General features: G+C 37.1%; 1 protein-coding gene across 1 annotated transcript; it reads left to right on the top strand.

The window, feature by feature from the left end:
* Positions 1 to 2,360: 2,360 nt before the first annotated feature.
* Positions 2,361 to 21,646, top strand: LOC140339913 (uncharacterized). Its single transcript, XM_072424828.1, has 12 exons — positions 2,361 to 2,615; positions 6,273 to 6,373; positions 7,866 to 7,908; positions 8,832 to 8,865; positions 9,770 to 9,844; positions 11,303 to 11,458; positions 14,148 to 14,219; positions 15,582 to 15,644; positions 16,258 to 16,356; positions 17,412 to 17,536; positions 20,284 to 20,395; positions 20,974 to 21,646. The coding sequence occupies exons 1-12, from the start codon at positions 2,431 to 2,433 to the stop codon at positions 21,154 to 21,156; spliced, it is 1,248 nt and encodes a 415-aa protein (XP_072280929.1). The 5' UTR covers positions 2,361 to 2,430; the 3' UTR covers positions 21,157 to 21,646.
* Positions 21,647 to 22,376: the final 730 nt, after the last annotated feature.

Below are 22,376 nucleotides of genomic sequence, written 5' to 3' on the forward strand. Positions count from 1 at the left end.
TATGGTTAATGCTGATACTGAAAAAAACAATAGCATGTTAGTTTCTTCAAAGAAAAAAGCAAACAATAGAATGCATCAGATTCATCTTAGAGGACAAAAGGCATTGGACAAGAGAACAAACACATAGTAACCATTAAACTGTGTACAGACTTTCAATTATTGTCACTTGCATAGATTGGTTGATTGATTGTTTCTTTGATGAGTAGACACCCCGAGCAATGAGGTGTTCTATACAGAAGGAAGGACAGGTAGGAGACTCTACATAGTGGGGACTTCAAAAGTCCATGTTAGCAGTTGGTTGTGATCTGACACCGCATGCTGGATTGCTTCGATGTTGTGGAACCTGTACTGACGCCAGATTTTTACCTGAAAATCTAACATTTATACGCAGCTTTAAATCTCATTCTTCAACAATTAGTGGGAATGTCTGGGAATAGGTTCTGTCTATGTTGCATATGCTGATTTCACAATTCCTAATACTCCCCCTGTAACCTTGCTCTCTGTGGTTCCTGGCTCTTTTAAATCTGCCAGAAAGAGTCTACTCAGGCATTTCCTGGCAGCGGCTAGGATGGTAATGACAAGACTTTGGTGCACCCCGACACCCCCTGTTTAAGGGAATGGTTATTGGAGCTGGATCACTTGCAATATATTGAACAGCTGGTACCTGAAAATAATGACGAAATGGTGCACTATCTCTCCACATGAACTGCCTGGATATTTATCATGTCTCCTCATTTCTGGGCTCTCCTCTTGGTTTATGCATTTCTGGTATTCCCACCTTCCTAAACAGGAACCCAAATTGGTGCGGTTCCCCCACCTGCCCCTCTCCCTTCCTTTTCTCTCCACCCCACCCCGGTATCTCCTTTCCAATTTTCTTTCTGAGGACCCCTTTGTCTATGGTTCAGTTGCCTCCTATTATTGCCCCACATGGCTTTTATCTCATCTGTTGGAGCACGTTAATTTTGTATACATAAATTTCCTACGACTCTGTTTAGTTAAGCATATCTTTCCCCTTTTTCTTCTTCGTTGTTACAACTATTGTATTCAGGGTTTTCAACTGAAATTGATATTGGCATTTTTTTTATTATTAATAATATTAATAAACAATATTTATATATCACCAACATATTACACACACAACATATTACTGTAAATTAAATAGGGGTTGCAAATGACAGACAGATACAGACAGTGACACAGGAGGAGGAGAGGACACTACCCAGAGGATCTATAAGGTTATCTTGAAGTTTAATGCATGGGTTTGTTTCCATTATACTATTTTTTTTTCCATGTATACAATTTACTGTTCCCCTTTTCTTTGTTTTTCCCCAATTTATTGTTGTCTGTACTTTTATTAAATTTTTCAATAAACAGAGTAAAAAAAAGTCCTACATTAAAAAGGGGTTGCAAAAGACAGACAAACAATGTAATAAAATAATACAAAACAAATATTCTAAGGCTGCATACACACATTCAATAATTGTCGTTGGAAAGGAGCTTTCACAATCCTTTCCAACGATAAAAAACTGCACGATGCATGAACGAGCGCTGTACATACAGCACTATTTTGCTCCATGGAGAGGGGAGGAGGGAGAACAAAAAAACAGCACCCCACTGTGCTCTCTCCCCTTCACTTTCATTACAATCGTTCTTCGTCCATAGATCTGCCAAGACTGTTGTCTAGACGACAAGGGCTGTGCACACGTCAGATTCTCATCCGATATCAGTCCTGAGGCGATTATTGGACGAGAATCATCTGAAGTGTGTACGTAGCCTAGGGCTATGTACACACGTCTGATGATTCTCGTCTAATAATCACCTCAGGCTAGTGTGTACAGTGCTCGTCTGACGTCGTTCAGGATCGTAATACAAATGAAGGGGAGAGAGCAAAGTGGGGTGCCGCTCCGTCCTTCTCCCCTCTCCACAGAGCAGAACGGCGCTGTAAGTACATCGCTGGTTCAGTCTTATGTCATTGAAAAGGATCGTGAATGATTGAACGTGTGTACGCATCCTAACACCTTGGATATAAAGTTTTAAGAATGAACAAGACGATAATTAAAAAGCACAAATGTCCTTGAGCTTTGTAACGTTAAGTCCCCTGGATATGGATGCTATGTTGCTTAGGCACCTGTATTCACTTCTCCATAGCTTCTCTAGCTGTATAATCCCTCCTCCCAAACAAGAGCTGCTAAACACTTAGCTTGACAAAGCTCCCATGAGAAGTAGTCAGCTGCTGAGCTGAGTTTGTTGTAGATACTATCACCAGGAGCTATTCATTATGAGTTGACAGAGAGGGACTTTCAAACAAGCAACACATCAAAGCATCATTTGTAAGCTAGGTATCTAAACATAAACAGCATCCTGACCTGTGCAGGGACACAGTGAAAGCTACAAGCTGTCACAGTATTTAAGAAGTGATCTGATGCTGTAATGTCCTATGTTGTAAGTAACAAAAATCTAGATGATATGGACGTGTTACAAAGTATTAGCACCAGAAGTGATGATGGGAATTCTGACAATAGCCAGGATGAGGTGCTGACCTTCTCTCCGGATCTGGGATTGTCACCTGTCACCTGCCTTTCTGGAAATATGGATCATCTATACTGCATAGACAGGTAATGTGCTTCTGGGTTTGTTGGAGCTGATTTATTGGTATTGCTTTCCAATGCAACACTAAGGGACCTAAATTATATCTAGCCTTAAAAAATGTAATATATTGCATTTTTAGTCCTTAAAGTTGGTGGCTACATTTTTCCTTTATTACTATCATTACACATTTTTGTCTGTGCAAAGAAATATCCTGCCAGAACTTTTCTGCATTGTTGTTGTTGTCTAATTTAGTAAAATGTCAGATTTCTATTGTAAGCTATAGAATATCTTCATCCGTATGTAATGGAGATTGTGAGAGGGTGTATGTCATCCAAATCAGGAAAGCATTCTATGGTCACATCATTGTTATTATTAATATTATTATTATTATTATTATTATTAAACAGGATTTATATAGCGCCAACATATTACGCAGCGCTGTACATTAAATAGGGATTGCAAATGACAGACTAATACAGACAGTGATACAGGAGGAGAGCACCCTGCCCCGAAGAGCTTACAATCTAGTAGGTGGGGGAATTTCACACACAAAAGGATGGGAGATATGTAGTGTGGGAAGTAGTGATGGTTTCAAATGACAGAAGAAGCCGGGTAGGCAAGTTTGAAAAAATGGGTTTTGAGTGCTCTTTTAAATGAGCAGAAAGTAGGAGCAAGCTGAATAGGACGAGGAAGACCATTCCATTGTTGCTCCATAGATACAAATCTCTGATTTATTAAAGCTCTCCATGGCTGGAGTGGATACACTTTCATCAGTGAAGCCAAGTAATCCAGCAAACCTGGAATGGATCTGGTCCATGATTGAAAACATTTGCTAAAAAATAGCAAATTACTTTTAGGAAATCCATTCCAGGTTTGCTGGATCACCCAGATTCACTGATGAAAGTGTATCCTCTCCAGCCTTGTAGAGCTTTAATAAATCAGACCCAATATGGTGGATGAGTGTTAAAAGCCTAGAACAGGAAGTGTATCACCAGATTAATAAAAAGCAATACAATTAGCTGAAAAAAGAAACAAATGTAGCCACCAAATCCAAGAACTGTTAAGTTGCAATAAATGTAACTTTACTTTTTTTACTTAGATACATATTAACTTATAGTCTGCCTTTTATTTTACCTAAACCTAGACCTATTTATATACTCATTTTGTACCACTTCTCTAATCATTTTAAATACATTATTATTATTATTACACAGTATTTATATAGTGCCATCATATTACACAGCGCTGTACAAAGTCCATAGTTGTGTCACTAACTGTCCCTCAAAGAAGCTCACAATCTAATGTCCCTACTTCAGTCATATGTCAATAATATAGTCTAAGGATAATTTGGGGGATGCCAATTAACTTACTGAATGTTTTTGGGATGTGGGAGGAAACCGGAGTACCCGGAGAAAACCCACGCAGACATGGGAAGAACCTGCAAACTCCATGTAGATAGTGTCTTGGCCAAATATATATAATTATATTTAGTTTTTGCTGCATGTGGTTATTTAATCTTGCCATGGGTTTCCTTCAGGTTGAAAAGTTGAAAAAAATGTTGCAGAAACCCAGATACCACCTTGAGGAATGTTTGCTCTGCTGATGAATTGCCACAATATGGATTTCACTAAAAGTTTTGTGTATTCCAAAAACATGCAGTTAGGTTAATTGTCTTCCCCCCAAATTGACCTTTGATTGTGGTAATGACATATGACTATGGTAAGGACAAGGAGATTGTGAGCCCCTTTGAGGGACTAGCGGATTGACTATGGACTTTGTACAATGCTCAGTAATATGTTGGAGCTTTATAAATACTGTATAATAATTATATTAATAATATAAACCATGCCAATATTGGAGAAATACATCTTTAACAAAGACTTGAAATATAGGTCAAATGAATCAATATAGGCCACAAAGTCATTTAGAATATAACCAAAGATTTAGGGGTCAACCATGCAACACCACCAGACAATCTCGGGGGAGAAGTGATCAACTGGACTGGATTCTCCCCACCACGTTATTATTTCCTCAGACTCAAAATGTTTCCTCCACATGGCAAGAAGACCCATCTTATCACCATGATTCTACAAACAAATACTAAGCTTAGACGGGCAGTGGGAAGGGGTATTACCAGATGACAGTCATTTGGCCACTCCAAGCACTGCGCTGGTTGTTAATGAACTAGTATTTCAACATTTGACAAAGGATGGTTTTCAATCACTTACTTTACCCAACATTATCATCATACTATCTATATTATCAGCCCCTTTCTATGGTCAGCCATGGAGGAGACTCTACATGGAGCATCTCAACCACTGGCAAAGTTCAGAAGTAACCGCACAATATAGTTACATAGTAAGTAAGGTTGAAAAAAGACATAAGTCCATCAAGTTCAACCACTAGGGAAGTAAACATATCCCAGATATAAAACCCTATGGACATTGGATGGACAGAAACAGAAATCCTTAGGTTGGTAAAACAACTCCCATATATGTTTTATCCTTGTTTTAGCCCTTTGCCTAGAGATCAGCCTAAAGCCAACATTTGTAGGTAGAATAACAGGTCCTGCTATTCATCTGAAAGACAAACATTGGTAATTAACAAGGAATAATAAACCTTAATTACATACAATAACCTACAGGGACAAATCAGATTTCACAACAATTGAGAGTGAGAAACAAATCAGAACAATGAGTGTTTTATGTATCCCTTAACAGAAGGGAGAATGCAGCTAAGGTTACATTTACATTTAACCTTTTATATGCGTGGCCAAATGCTGATTTTACTATAAAGTCACATAAGAAACAGGATTAGCTGGTGATAGGGAAATAAAGTGCTCTTCCTAATTGTTTAAACACTTTACAGTAAGCAGTTCTACTCAGTATAAAACTGTTTAGATCTTCTATTGCAAAGAAAAAGAAGCTTGTTTCAGTTTCCAAAGATAGAAACTGCTGATTTGCAAAGTAGTTGATTTGAGTAGATAGCCAGAGTATTGAACCTAATTATTTATATGATCGTTTCCAATGACATAAGCGTGACAGATGAACAAATGAGAGTTGTACACACAACAGTGTATGGAGAGGGAAAGGAGGAGAACAAGCACCCCAGTGGCACCCCACTGTCCTCCTCTCTTTTGACATGTACAGCAGTCATTCACCGTCAGCCCTTCATGGATCTGTCAGGATGGATTTAATAAATCAGGCCCATAGTTCCAATCATTAAGGTTATCATTGAGATATTCTAACCAAATCCACCAGTCAATGACCCTGATTTACTAAAGCTCTCCAAGGCTGGAGAGAATACACTTTGATCAGTGAAGCTGGGTGATCCAGCAAACCTGGAATGGATCTGGTCCAGGATTCAAAACTTTTGCTGTCTAATAGCAAATGATTTTTAAAAATCCTTTCCATGTTTTGTGGATCACCCAGCTTCACTTCTGAAAGTGTATTCTCTCAAGCCTTGGAGAGCTTTAGTAAATCAGGGCCAATGAGTATTTTGATGTCAACTGATTCTGTAGGATCAATTTTAGAGGGTCACTTTGTCTGGAAGAGTCTGGTTTGTTTTAAAATATGTAGAGATGCATTATATGAGTTTGTTACATTTTTTAAATGATGATATTGACCTGGCTTCTGGTTACCTACAACAAACCACTTTTCCTTTCGTTTGTTATCTCTTTGCAGTATCAGTCCAAGGAGAAGGCTGAAACTTTCCCCCGACTCCCAGAATCCCAGCCCAAGCGAGAAACCGCTACTTAATACCATGGGAACAGCTGCCCTTTCAGGTTAGAGTCAGCATCCCTCCCACACAAAGCAGGTTAATTATCTCCAAATCACAAACTGTCACACACTGGGTCTCATTAACACACTGCCACCAGGAGACCTAGGTGACCTGAAACCGTCTACATTGCAGGTTCAACGTTCAGCAGCTTGGGGTTATTAAATTCTGAAAGAAACACAAAAATCATTTTGTGTCACTGCCATCTTTCACAGCAATTTCTTCAACATCAACATAAAACATTTTTTTTCTGTTTTAGTCTTGTTTAAAGTGATTGCCAAAAAAAAATAATACTTTAGTATTATTAAAGAATACTTTAATAATAAAACAAGTCTTTCACTAAGTTGATAAAATATAAATTAAATTGATAAAAAAAATTGTATCTTTTGATTTATTGATTTGGCCTGATTATAACATAATATGAATGTGAAAGATAACAGTTAATAATAGTAGTATTATTTGTAGTATTAGTATAGTACTAATAGTATAGTACTAATAGTAGCCCCTCTACCATCCCCGCTGGTAAAATGTAATTAGCTTTTTGCAGCTTTTTGTTTTTAATGTAATTGGATCATGTTGTTTCCTTTTCCTGTTTTGTAATTTTTTCTTTACTTAAAATTAAAACTAGTGGTTTCCAAAATGTAAAACGAAGGGTCTAAGTGTTTATGCTCATAGCTAGGATCTGGAAATCTAACACATGACTACAATGTAGGGGTCACTGCAAAGACCAAAGCATCCATGCTTACCCGATTTTACACTGGTTCAATAAAGCCAAAATAATGCTCATTTAGAATGACAGATCTGTATGTGCATGGGGTCCCTGTACAATCGATTCTGATGTGATCAATGTATAATCTTGATGTTTTTTCACCCTAAGCTTTTAAATTTTCTTTTCTTGTAGTCATATTTATAAAAGCCTAAACAGATTAAGGCTGGGTCTACATGGACGTTTTTTTAAAAACGCATGTAAACGTTCCTATTGCGTTTATATGCGTTTTTATGCACTTTTATTAGCGTTTTAGAGCTTGCATTTAAAATGCTAGAAAACGCCTATGCCGCGTTTTCCCACGTTTTTTCACATTTTACAGCTAATTCGCATATTAAGTGCTCAAAAACACAGGAAAACGTCCCATTGAAATCAATGGAAGTGTTTACCCGCGTTTACATGTGTTTTTAGGCGTTTTCCAGCATTTGAATTTTTTTAAATGTTGCAAGCAACGTTTAAGATAAATGTCATAAACGTGCCTCAAGGAAACGTCCTGTTGTGGATTAACCTATTGTAATGCATGGGGATTTCAAACAAGGGCTTTAAAAGCCTCAGGTTAACAGCTGGGGAAACAGTCTGTGTAGACTAAGCCTAAAATCATTTATAAACTAGATGATTGTTATTGTGATTAATGATCACAATACCATTGATTGTTTTGGTTTTAGTTTATAAAATATGTGGCTATGTTTTCAGATAGTGACTATTCCTTTCAACTATTTTATTTTATGTTTAGATTTACTTATTGAGGCAACTCCTCCACATATCTGCAGCAAAAGGTAAAATGCCATGTGTATATAATGATGTACATTTTTTTTTGTTTATTTGCACAGTTCCTATTACTTATGGCTAATGATGTATAATCTATGACTAGGGGCAAATATAGAGAGGTGTAAAGGGTGCCACTTGACATAGGCCCTGGATCCTCTCAGCCAACAGGGACCTCCATAGCAATCCCAGGTCAGTCCTGCACAGGGGCTCACTGTTGGCTATGTCTGTCTTTGACTATATAAACGGTAATGTAATCTAACATGCATGCATGGCATTTTAAAGTAATATAGTATTCAAATTTCAGATGTAAAACAGAAAGCCAGATACTCAACAAATGTTGATGTGTATAAATATTAATGTTGTTTTTATATTTGCATTTAAAAGGACTAATTTTATTCTGTATAAATGCCATTCAACTATCAGTGTACCCTGAATCACCATATGTTTTTTTCCCCCAGATATTGATGAGGATTTTCCCAATCCTAAAAGAATTGAGCTGTACCATACTGTTAAAGCTTTATTCCAATAATCTGTTAACACCACAATTTGGTGGATTTAATGGGGCAGCAAGACATTAGCTTACTATAGACTTGCTGCATTAGGTAGAACTTTAAATATCTTGCTACTGGAATGCCTGAGAGATATCAGAAATCACTGCAGGATGAATTGCCTGCAAACATAAAAAATGAAATAACTATTCAAATTACATTAACCTCTAACAAACCTTTGCAAAAAACTAAATTGCAATTGTCTGTATAGTACTAAAGTGATCTCCCCAGCCCCTTTTAGCTGGGTGAATCCGTCACTTTCCAGTGACCACCTTGCTGTCACCCACCTACAGCTTCTTCCCGCCCAGCTTAAAAAAAAATTCTAGGGAAATACTGTACTATATTGCAAATTTGATCAATAACTCTTTCTTACCTTTCTTTAGCAATTCCTCACATGAATCCACCATCCACAAACCAGTAAGTGAACTACTCATTTACCAAACTTCTTACTAACCACATTGTCAGGCAGGTTAAAGAGGGCTCTTTTGGGTCCTCTTCTCCTCTTGTGTCAACAGGCCTGATTTACTAAAGCTCTCCAAGGTTGGAGAGGATACACTTTTATCAGTGAAACTGGTTGATCAAGCAAACCTGGAATGGATCTGGTCCAGGATTTAGGCAAATAGCAAATTACTTTAAAGAAATCCATTCCAGGTTTGCTTGGAGAGCCTTGTAGAGTTTTATTAAATTAGGTCCATTATCTGTATCTGCCCGTCAATTGCAATGCTAATGTACAATGTTGTGTTATAGGTTGGTGCTTTATAAATACAGTTTAATAATAATCAAGGAGGCTTTTTTGACAAAACATAGGTGCTACTCTTGCTGGCCTTAATATGCACATGCTAGTTGCCTGGCTATCATGCTCTTACTTTCGTACTTTTAACAGTTCAATACTTTTGCTAAAACATGCATGGAGCACACACTTATTTTCTTTCTCACTGGTAAGCTATTTATATGATGGTGACAATGGTCACTAAAACAAAGAAAGAGGGTGAATCTTCCCAGTGGGGATAGAGAGTTTCTAATACTTCCCCATGCTTCACCTACAACTACAAATGTTTACCATTAAATATTTCATGTACCATGCAGTATTAATTTATTACTGCAGCATCCTCCCCCCCCCAAAAAAAACATTTTTCCTATGTTGTGATGCATTAAAAAAAAATTTTAGGTCGCGTTTTTCCTTTCATTGCCATTCTTGAATAAATCATTAATGTTAACAATACATGTTAACATGTATGCGCCGCCTATTAAATTACTATCCAACTTTTTTTAAAAAGATAGATCTTGAAATTTATTTTGTGGCAACCTTTTACTGTTTTAGCTCAAGAAGAAAGCAACAAGAAGAGTAAATGTGAGGGACAACGAGGAGAACAGAAGCCAAGCAGATAGCAGAAAGGTACACTATTGCACTATAATGGCTGAAGATATTGGTTAAAATTTTGTAACGGCATCTTTTACTGAATGGGAGATTTTTTTGGTACCACATCCCCCTAATGACAATTTCAAGCTTAATTTTGGTTTTGGGACTATTGATAACCTTAGCCAGACTGGTGTCCTTCGCCGGGGTATGTAAAACAGTCTGGCACAGTCTGGATAAGGTTGTCAATAGTTGCAACTAAACCTAATAATGGAATCTATGGAAGCAAAGTATCAAGTAGATATTGATTGTTTTTTGGTTGTTGGACACTGTGGTGACAATTTATCAATATTGGGATACTAAAACTACACTTTTGTTTAAGAGAAAAACATTGGCTAATCAATTTATTGGCACACTTGATGAATTCTAACACGAGGACATTGAAAATGAGAATTTTTTTGTATATGAGGATATGCCCTTCTAAGGAAGCCTATTGGTGAAATACGTAAAGGACAAAAGATTAAAAGCACGTACCAGTTGACAATCAAAAATCTGGCAACCTCCGGACCTGAGGTGCGCCAGATTTTCGAAAAGTCCGGATTTTTTGCAAGTTATACTTACCTCCATACACAGGCCAGCCACGGACATCTGGCAAAGTTCCAGGGAGCAAGCAGCAGGGAAGTCTCAACTTGTATTTAGTGTAGCAAGATGTAATACATCTTTTAAGAATTCATAAGATGCTTTATTTCATGAAATAGTATGTGACATCGTTGAATTTTGTATAGAAGCTCTGTGTTTTACTTTGTTTTATTAATACAATGTACAAATAAACTTTGTACATTATTACATTTTGTGATTGTACAAAAATGTAAGAGTTTCTCAAAAGGTATCAAAACCTAAAACAAAATTAAACTTACACTTTTGTAACACCAGTCTGCAGGTCAGGGAAATAATTCAAGTTCCTGCTTGCGAACCTGTTACCTTTCTACAAGCAGAAAGTTGAAGAAATAAGACTTTGCAAAGAGAAAGCAAATGTATGTAGTAAATACGGCTCCAGAGAAGAACATACAAATACCTTTTATTTAATGAAGAAACACAATATTCTTAAAATTTGTATGGGCTGTTTGAATCTACCTCAATACACATAAGGAGGTACTTATTAAGCATTGAATATGAAATTTACTAAACTATCTTCTTTACACAATGATCGATTTACCACCTATGTTTGGTGAATGTCACATTCACTGATTTGTGGATATGTCCTATTGGAAATATATTTATAAATACACAGCTGCATTGATTTGTGTATTTTATATCTGTTCACAGTTCAGCTCCAAGGTAAACCGAGAGGACATTTTGACTAGAAATGCTGCCGATTCTTCTGTATCAATTGAACAGTTTACATACTGGTTTTGCTTGTTGCTTGAAGTTACTTTTTTTCTAAATGCTTGGAATGGACATATTATATTATAAAATATTCTTCTTTTTTTTCTAAAGAAAAAGTCTAGAATGAAGATTTTAGAATTATTCCAAAGCCCAGAGTTTGATGTGGGGCATCAAACTTCCAGAATAGAAAACAACCAAGAAGGATCCCTCAATCAGATCGACAAGGAAAAAGAAATTAATGGCATTTCTGATAATAAATTGTTTATGGTAAAGACTTTCTTTAATTGTTCTTGCGTTATTTTGGGAAAAGCTAGTTGTATATTTTGTATGCCAGGCACTGCCATAGCTTATATATCTAGAATATTTCACTTCCCTTTGTTACGTAAGATTAATACTGATGCCTAACACATATAGTATTAAAGACAATTCTACAGTAATTTATTTTTTTTAGAAGCTGAATCATGGCAAAGATTGGGATCATGTTACTAATCATATTAGTAGATTGTAACATATTTGCATGGTTCAAGCCTTTGTTGAATCTGCTCTATAGTGCTGAAATGAATAGTCCACTAATAGGAAAAAAAGTAAAAAGCTATTTTTACTGCAATACCTGCTTGTAAACCTGCAGATATGCCCTATAGAAATTCTTTTTCATGATTAGTCTTCCAGGTTGAGTGAGAGCAAATGTCATTTAACTCACTTTCCATGAGCCCAGGCTAACATGGATCTGTTCATTGTGAACAAAGAAATCATGCAGCTCGGACTACACAATACAATTCCTTTAGGTAGACACTTATATAAATGTATTCAAACCACATTTAAAAAGAGATTTGCAGTATCATTGGTTTCCACCAGAGATCCTGTATATCTGATGTATGTTTTCCCCATGTTTGTCCTCGTGGGAGCAAAAGCATAGTGGTGGGTAAATTGGATTCCCACTATCTAGCCTAAGTGTTAGCTCCTTAAAATATGGTGGGGATAGGTCAGCCACCAAAATCACTGCATGGTGTTAGTGCAGAACCCAATGCTCTCAGTGAGGAAGCTCCTGTTGCAGGAAGAGGTAAGCATGAAGCAAAATAGTGTTTATATAATGTTAATACTTAGCTTGGAAGTATGGTCGGTGTACAGCTTAGGGGCTCTGTGTTTTAGAAGGGCATATTTTAGGGGTTAGGTAGAAGAGGAGAAAGTCTTTAATCCCTAATCTAAGGGTCCTTCTCCTAAATCCCAAAACATGTTGGCTGTTTTGTTCCATATCACCTTAGTCACCATCCATTGGGCCTAATTTAATATTAATCACCGAGCTTCACTGATGAAAGTGTATTCTCTCCATCCTTGGAATGCTTTAATAAATCAGGGCCAATGCCTGAGGGGGAATGCTCTGTTCATAGAAGTCTACCATGAAGCCGGTGGTGAAGTTGGTGCCTTCCTAGGATGCAGCAATGACAGGTGCCATATTCGGTAATCATGCTGTGCATACTTGCTGATTTTGGAAAAAGCTCACCACCTACCAACAAGTTTGGTTCTGCTTTAAGCTTGCCACCAACATCCAATCTTTTTCAATACTTCAATACTGAGATCTCTCTCCCAGAATTATTACTTCTGCATGCACTGTAAAGGAAAAAATATGAATTTTTTTTTGTATTGGAAACTCAGATAGTACCTGTAGATGTCCAAATGTTGAGTGAAACGTGTCAAAGTTGGGTTCTGTTGGACAATCTGGATCAATAAAGATTGTTGAGAACAGTGGATCACAAAGCCTGAATGCCTTCTCCTAACCCTAAATGTAGCAAGCTGATAACTGTCGCTTTGATGTCCTTTATGCTAAAAATGTCAGCTAACAGAATCACAGGCTGTATGACACAGATGCATGATGCTTAATACAGGTTTGTGTATTCTACATATATGATTATAATTTTACAGGTTTGTGTATTTTACATATATGATTATAACTTTACAGGTTTGTGTATTTTACATATATGATAATATATATGTTATATCAGATGTTATAACCTATAAAAAAACCTACTACTGACTTCCTCACTCATAACCTCATCACATGCACGGCTCCAAGACTTTTCTACAGCTGCCCCGACTCTCTGGAATGGTCTTCCTTGTCCTATCCGGCTTGCTCCTACATTCTGCTCATTTAAAAGGACCCTCAAAACTCATCTTTTCATACTTGTCTAGCCATCTTCTTCTGTCTTTTGAAACCCTCACTACTTCCCACCATTCCATATCCCCCTACTATTGTGTGTTACTTTCCCCACCTCCTAGACTGTAAGCTCTTAGGGCAGGGTCCTCTCCTCCTGTGTCACTGTCTGTTATTTGCAAACCCTATTTATTGTACAGTGCTGCGTAATATGTTGGCACTAAACAAATCCTGTATAGTATTAATAATAATATACTGTATGAGGTTTTATCCCATAAAATATTTAGCTGTGCTATATGGTGAATCATTATAGGGAGGAAGGCCAAAATGAGTCAAAAAGGCCTCCCTTATAAACCCTGTAGTACTTGGTGCCCAATGATTTGCTTCTCGATTTTCTTATATATATTACATGTATAAATATACATTAGTAATAATTATGTCTACTGTCATTCTAAGAGTATTTGCATTGTAGTGTAAAAATGTAAATCAGTTATAAAGAGTTACAAAGTCTAATTTTACCAAACTTACTTAACCATTAATCAGAATCACAAAGGGCCTTATGGGTTTCCCATAGCAACCAAATCCTATTATTTCTATCATGTACCAACAACTCGCATTCCAAGCATCATTTGTTAGTGCTGATTGGAACATGATAGAAATATTATGATTTGGTTCGGAGAGCTTTATTAAATCAGGAACACCGTTTCTAGGAATTGAATACTGTTTAAAGTTTTTAGGATCTGTGTTTCATAAATGAGACTCTAAGTATCACAACACATTCTTACCTAAATCTTCTGCTTGTTTTAGATGAGTGACATCAGTCCAACCCTTAATGCTGCTGATAATGAAGATGATGATCTAATTGGTGATTTTTCTAAAGTATGTAGTAATTTGGTACTTTTTCTCTGCGTAGTGACCTAAGAATTGTAGTGAAAAAAGTGATTAATGTATGCTTTTTATAAATGAGGTGAAGATTTTACACCACTACACAGTTTAAGAAGATGGGGTAAATCTGTGTATTAAGCCTAAAACTCACAAGAAGATTTTCATTTTCAATCTAATTTTTGATATGCTAATTTTAAAGAGAATTAAGAAGCTGTCTCACTGTAAAAACTGATTTTTAGGTTTCCAAATAAAGCGGATAGATTGAACATGTTGGTAAATAGTGACAAAGTACACAAGTTGTGACATTTATTTATGTCGTGATGACATCTTCTGCAGCTCTTTAAAGAATCCATAGTCATGTCACTGCAGGAGCTCAGTGTAATGTCCAAACCAGTCACGTCATTAATAGTATAAGACCAATTTGGAGTAAAACCAGTAAAGTAAAACCAGAATGCCCGAAGGAAACTCATGCATATGCATAGAGAACAGCCAAACTCTATGGAGAATTTGGCTATCTGGAGCTTCAGTGCCAGACTGCTAACTATTGAGTCCGGATTCTGATGTCTTTCTATCTTAAAAACTATTGGAAGGCCGGAATACAATATGTGTGCAATGTTTTGGGACATTCTACCATCCGATCAATCAAGCACAATATTTTGCAGTACATCTGCTCAGGTGCACAGGTTTGTCTATTTTGCTTTTTATTGCATTCTGATCTGACATACAGCAGTTTAAATAAACCAATGTTAGAAAGTATAGCATACCAAAATGTGCATTGCCTTATAATTTCTTTTTAAACTTTTTCTTATTTTTAGAAAGAGTATTCATTTTGTTAATAAAACATATATCAGTGCACTTTCTGGGTGACAACACTTTCTTGCAGGATCTCCTTGGTGAACTTTTATCCTGCAATAATACAAGCTGATGCTGCCAGAGGATATATAATACACATAGTGAACACAAAGCCTTATGGGAAATGGAGGTTGAGGAAGGCTATGCATATGACTAGGATAAATGCACTGTTTTAGCCCCATACATGACGTTTGAGGGTTGCCAGTAACTGGGTTACAAATGTTTTTTTTACAGTGTGGTGTTTTGTTGCATTGTGTTGTCATTTTGAATGGCACACCAATGCACCATAGCCAAAGTTTGTGTTGCAGCACACCACAATGCACCAGCACACATTGTGGTGCACTGTGTTGCCAAAAAATACATTATTTTTTTTAGGCTGTGCTGGTTGCATTGCCAACCCATTATTATGAATAATCTGCTTTAATGCAACACATAAACAAAGAAGTGTTAATGCACCGGTATATTGTGCATCCTATATAACAGTTTTGCTTTTACTGTTTACAGCTGTATTGTTTACCCGTGGAAAGAGGAAAACATCAAGACCTTAAATATATCACTAATGATACAGTAAGTAACTTTTATCCATAGTTGTGCTTTATATTTTCTTAAATAATTCATAGATCCACCAGACTCATGGACCATCCTTGATGAATCAGTAAAGATCTGTTGTTCCTGACATGTGACATATTTCTCTTATTTTGGTGGCAGAAACAGTCTGACTTTTCAGCAGCAGCTATCAACAAGTGTCAATCTAGTGCAGCATACTCTGAAAACACTGTGCCATTGGATCTGGCAACTAAAAATGCATTTGTAAAATAAAGAGTTTTACAAATATTGAAAGAAAAAAAATATCAACATCCACCTGCTGAGATTACAAAAAAAGCATTTCTATTAATAATATTCACCCAACTATTAATGTGTCATGTGACTGCCCAAGGTGCATAGTGGGAGGCCTAATTGTAGTCGATCCATGCTACCGGTAATTTGTTCATCTGCAACCCAAGTGTGTACACTGAGCCCCTGTTAGATGTTTTTATCTACCAATCAGCATTTGTGTGCAACAAGCTGGTCTTAATAGGGCAATAGGGTTTTGATGTAATTAAATTCAGTAGATACAGAGGGCATTTTTGTGCTTACCCACCTTCATTCTAAATTCTGTTTTATCATTATCTTTCTGCAGTTAGCACATCTACTACAAGGAAGATATAAGGACGCTGTGGAGAATTACTATGTGGTCGATTGCCGGTATCCATATGAGTATACCGGGGGGCATATCAAGGTATATTATGTCTTCATTCAATGTGGAAACTTCTATATATTCGAATTCTAACATATAAAGTGAGGTAACAATAATAATACTAATAGTTATGAGTTATAGTAAGTATATAAGTATATTTACCCAGGCCCAATGCTCAACTCTGTCCCAAGAATTTCAGGCTCTGCAGGCCCATAACCACACCACCATCACATCTCCTGCTGGATTAAAAGAAAATGCAAAGTAAATAATAATTTATCATGGAGAATCATGAACTTCTGTATAATAACCAAGGTGTTTTATGCAGAGATCTGCTGAATGCACATGTGCTGTAAATTAAGCTATCCCACATAATAAGTACATGCAGCTAAGCATGACCAACTCAGTGCAGGATGCTGGGATATGCAGGGTATCCAGGAATTCCCTTTTGGGGCTGCAAGGTTTTTCCTACATACACTCATCTGTCCCAATTCTGTTGCAGGTGATATCATCCTCCACTCCTCTTCCATGTTGCGGCACTTCGACCATCCTAATGGGCAGGAATCGCTCATTAGGATGATAGCACGTGCTACAGAATGGGGACAGATGAGTGTATTTAGGATTATAATATTGCAGAAAAAAGGGACATTGTCTGTCCCTCCTGCAATTAAAGACATGCCTGACCAATTTTCATAGTTATAGGGTTTAGTTCTGTTTTAAGCACACAAATACAAATTTTTATGTTTTTCCCTCACTTTGCATAATGCATGCACCAAAACTGCTGTTTAAATATCAGATAACCACCTACAGTAATATATATATAAAAAGTGTGAACTTCCACATAATTGCACATGGGCACCCAAGGCTACACTATAGACTGCCTCAGTATGGACAAATATTCGTGGTGTCTGTCACTGAATTAAATACAATGTATATTTATCCTAAAAATACTTTAAACACAGTTTGCAATTGTGCAAGTTCTAATTAGCCCATATAACCAAGGATATATACTATGAATATTAGTGCCACAGTGTTAGTATTATTACCTGTAAAATTTTCTTTATGCTGTGTTTTAAGCAATGTGTTGCTATCTCACACAGGGAGCCTCGAATTTATATAAAGAAGAACACATATCAGAATATTTCCTTAAGATGCCATCTCTTCCCCAGAGTCGAACAGTGCTAATATTTCATTGTGAATTCTCCTCAGAAAGAGCTCCAAAATTGTGCGTACAACCACAACTAGCTTCAAGTTTACATGCGTGCTATGGTTTAGCTATTGAGCAGTGAAGACTAATCACAGTTGTTTGTCAAATGCATTGGTGAAAAACATTTGCCTAGATAGGGGGAACTCTGCCTACATTTGTCTGAAATGTTCCTTTTTCAGCATGAAAAATTTCTACATGCTATCACAATTAATTTTAGATAATTAATAAATATATAATATGTATGGATGCTCAAGTCTGGCACATTGGGCTCTCCAGCCTTGAAGAGCTTTAATAAATCAGGCTCATTGGGGGAAATGTTGTTGGGCTCCTGGCAAGTATGGAGAATTTGCAAGCACATCTCCTCCCACACAAGATGCTGGGCCTATTACTACATCTTCTAAGTTTTGCATTGATAAAAGTGATCAGATGGGATTCAGCCAGCAGAACAATGGACATGGGTTCATGGGGGTTTGGGGTTATGTGTGCAAGTGAGTTGTGGGTTAAAAAGGCCGGACTGAAGGACATGTTTATTATAATGCATTTGTGGGCAAATGTCACAGCTGAAACATATGTCAGTATACACAATTTGTGTTTATGTTATTTTTTTATTGTAACTCAAAACAACATGTAAAATATAGCAGTTTACGAGTCTCTAGAAATAATGGCTGCATTAGTTACCACATTTAGGGATTTTTTCCCTTCTGTTCTAGGGTGACAATACTGACTCACTGCACAGGATCTATGAAAGGGTAGCGTGGTCACAGGTTGTTTTCCTAATTTGGACTACAAACACATGCCCCTCCTATCTTCATAAAACAAAGTTGTTTTTAGCCCAAAAACTGATAACGGTGTTTGGGATTTCATTTAAGGACATAAGGACACATGATTTCTGACATGATCACAGATTGGTGTTTGTCAGTAAGGTTTGACCTTTTAGGCTGCATACACGTGTGCAATAATTGTCCTTTGAAACGAACAATTTACGACAGATCATTCGATAATTGTTAACAAAAAAAGTGCACACACAACAACTGGTCAATGATGCCAGCGAACGAGGAATCTCGCTGGAAACGAACAACTATCCTAGCGGATCTGATTGAGTGACGATCCTTTGTAATCTGATGTGTGTACAGTTGTTCAGTGATCTGGATTGTTCTGTAATACACTAAAGCTACGTACACACTTCCAATTATTATCGTTGGAAAACGAACGACGAACGTTCCTGCACGATATACACGAACGATCGTATAGCACCGATCCTGCACATAGAGGTAACGACACGATCGTTCATAGATATTGTACACACAATAGATACGATCGTTTAAGCGATAGAGGAACTATGTGCACGACAGGAAAGTGAACGGACGTTCGTTCATCACGCATGCTCTGAACATGGACGATCAACGAACGACCGTACACACGAACGATGTTCAACGATCGTCGTCCAATCCGATCCGCCGGTCCGGTCGTTCGTTTCCAACAACTTTCCTCGTTCGTCGGCGTCGTTGGTTACTTTTTTACGAACGATTTTTTGCCCAATCGATCGTTCGTCGTTCGATTGGAACGACAAAAATTGGAAGTGTGTACGCACCTTTACTCCTGTACATGTCACTTCTTGCATCGTTCGAACGATTGTTCAAACAATCGTATCTAGTGTGTACAATATTGATGGATTATATTTGAATGCGTGTATTGTTACAAAATGTAACAGAATTGTGCACAATATGATCGTTTAAAATAATCGGAAAATAATCGTTGATCATTCGTTTTCAAACAATAACTATTGCACGTGTGTACCTAGCCTTAGTAAATGGCCAATATGAATATATGGCTACATTTGGAAGAAACTTGTCACAACACTAGAAATTAGTGTTTCCAGTACTCCTTGAAGGGACTGTAGTGCTTTGCAACGAACTGTAGTGCTTTGGCTTGCTCAGTGCCAAACACCAAATTTGCCAGGAATTACATTTTGATGCATTTAAACTTACAATACATGAAAAGAGATTCAAGCCAGCAGTATATCTTTAATTCAGCTTGCTTCAACTTTACAATTATCACATGCAATAGAGCATCTTTGATCTGCAAACATTATGAATAAGTAGCCAAATGCTGTGTTGACAAGGCGGGTTGAGGTTAAATTACAAATAAATAGAGCAGCAGTGCACCAATGTGTGCACCAATGCACCAAAATTTTTTTTTTTGTAACAGGGATTATTTAAGGTGTCCCTAAACTTTGATTGTCTTTTAAAATAAAAGGTATTTGCATGTTCTCATCTGAAGCATAATTATCTACATGCTTTTACTTTGTCTTTGTGAATTGCCATTTTTACTTTCTGCCAGTTCCTCTCCATCCTAAGTGGAAATGTATACTATTACTGTAATTACTTTCTGTGCAGAGGTAGATACCCCAGGATATATTAAAGCTGGATTCCAGGCACAGCACCTCCCTCTTCCTCAAAAGCAGGGTAGCCTAATGCATTATTTCTCCTAAATGCTAAAAATCGTCATGTTTACCTGCTGAATACAGTACAGTGTTGCGGTCATATACCAGGCTCCCTCTTCTCAATGCCATTCAACAAATGAAGCCGGGGCTGTGTTTCAGAATAGCCAGGAGGAGAGAAGGTTCTTGTCCACTGTGAGAGAGAAAGCCAACCAGAGTTTAGGTTTCAAACCCTATACAGTCACTATAACCATCTAATGTATTTAAAACTAAGCCTACAAACTGACTAAAGATAAACCTAAGATTTGTTTTCTATTCCATTCAGGTGTCGTATTTTAAGAAACTTGGACAGGAAGGCGAATGTATATCCGCATTTATTTTACCCTGAACTCTACTTGTTAAAGGGTGGTTATAAGGAGTTTTATGAAAACTTTAAGGTATGTATTTCTGTACAATAATATGCCATGAGCATTGAAAAAAAGTGTGCAAGAATACTGCCTGAAATCCCTGTTACATAGAATGGATAAAGCGGCGCTAAGACCTGGGCATAGCCACCTGTCCCTGTTTGGTTGTGGCCACTCCCATCTTTTTCCTTCTTTTAACTGCATTTCGATCATGTTAATTGGCCAGGCTGGAAAGGTATGACTCCTATACAGGTTCATCCAGTCCCAGCACCCTCAGGGGATGCTGGGATTGTTGGGTATTCCTGGCAACCAATGCTGAGCAGCCCATTTGCAAAACAGCATTTTCATAGATGGGGGGCATTCAGAAAGGAAAAAATGGTTATTGAAGAAAGGACGTCCATTTCTGCAAGGACCTTTCTATTGCCAAATTTTTAAAGCAGGACTTTAGTTCCACTTTAACAATCACATAATGCTGATTTGCTGTGAAATGAAGATGATTTTCAAATATGTACAACAATATAACACAGGGATATTGTTAACCTAATGAAAAAACCTTAGGATTTAGATATATGCTTTTGGCATCTTCTCCATTCTATTTGCTTTTTTTTTAGGATCTTTGTGAGCCACAAGGTTATGTGAACATGCTTCACAGTGATTTCACAGATCAACTAAGGAAATACCATAAAAAGAAAAGACCCTCCTCGAGACAAAAGGTGCGCAAGGAGCTTTTCAAACCACTGAACTCCAACAAACGCTTCAGTCCTGTAACAACACAAAGTTTATTAAAACTCTAAAGTGATAAAATGTACCTGAAAACTTTTGTCTAATAATATCATCAAGCTCACAAAGTTATTAGAGGAAAAACACTTTAACAATAACTACACCTCCGCCCCATTGTTACAAAACAATAACTAATTAACCCAAACAAGTGGAAATCAAGACAATGTTTTTTTGGCAATCCTTACCAAGACATGAAGTATGAAAATCTTCCTAATGGAGAACAATGGAGACAACAGTAAAGCCCTGGCAGTGATTCTAACATCTGAAACTTGAAAGTAAAAATGTTTTGGCTGTTTGCCCTTTGTTCATCACCTTTGGATAACGGAGGAGTACTGCAAGATAAGGACAGAGATGTGTGGCCTGTGCCAGACCGTCCATTATTTTTTTACTTTTAACTTTATTTTATTTATTAGTTTACTTTATTTATTTTTTTTAGTTTAACAATAAACATTGTGATGATCCCATACAAGTTGACCATTCCTGGGGGACCGCTGTAAAGAGACAGGCCTGCACTTAGTGTTTTGGGGATGTACTGTACTGAATGTACTGAAACATATCCTATTAGGCCTTGTACACAAGAGTAGAACTGTTGGCAATTTTGCACCTGATTGACCTAATCATTTGCTCATCTGAAATTATTTGGAAAACATTTCAACACGTACAATATTGTGCTCTTACAATTGTGGGGTAAACCACAGGACAGATAGGAGCTACCAAATGGATTTAATGTATTGTTTGTACACATAACATGGCTTGCATACCTTTAACCAATATTTGCCAACATGTCCAACTGGAATCCCAACAATTAGTTGCTTATGGTTGACTGGTTGGTGAATTCCCTAAAGATTGACCATCGATCCATTTTATCAGGTTGGAAATTGAAAATCATCATGTATACTAGGCCATGAGAGGTTCTTAACCTTAGAGATCCCATATTCCCTTTATTTTTATTTTTTATTATTTTTATTTCTAGGCCTATTAAATTCATGTAAGACTTGAAATATATGAATAGTTTGATTTTACTTAACATATGGAAAACAGTTAAAAGAAAATCATAACGATTTAATCATATCATTCCATCTGACACATCAGGCCTGATTTATTAAAGCTCTCCAAGGCTGGAGAGGATACACTTTCATCAGTAAAGCTGGGGGATCCAGCAAACCTGGCTATCATGCAAATCCTCTTACTTTCAGCAGTCCAGTACCTTTGCTGGCACATGCATTTGCTATTT

Source organism: Pyxicephalus adspersus, chromosome 10 (genome assembly GCF_032062135.1).
Source record: "Pyxicephalus adspersus chromosome 10, UCB_Pads_2.0, whole genome shotgun sequence".
NCBI lineage: Eukaryota > Metazoa > Chordata > Amphibia > Anura > Pyxicephalidae > Pyxicephalus > Pyxicephalus adspersus.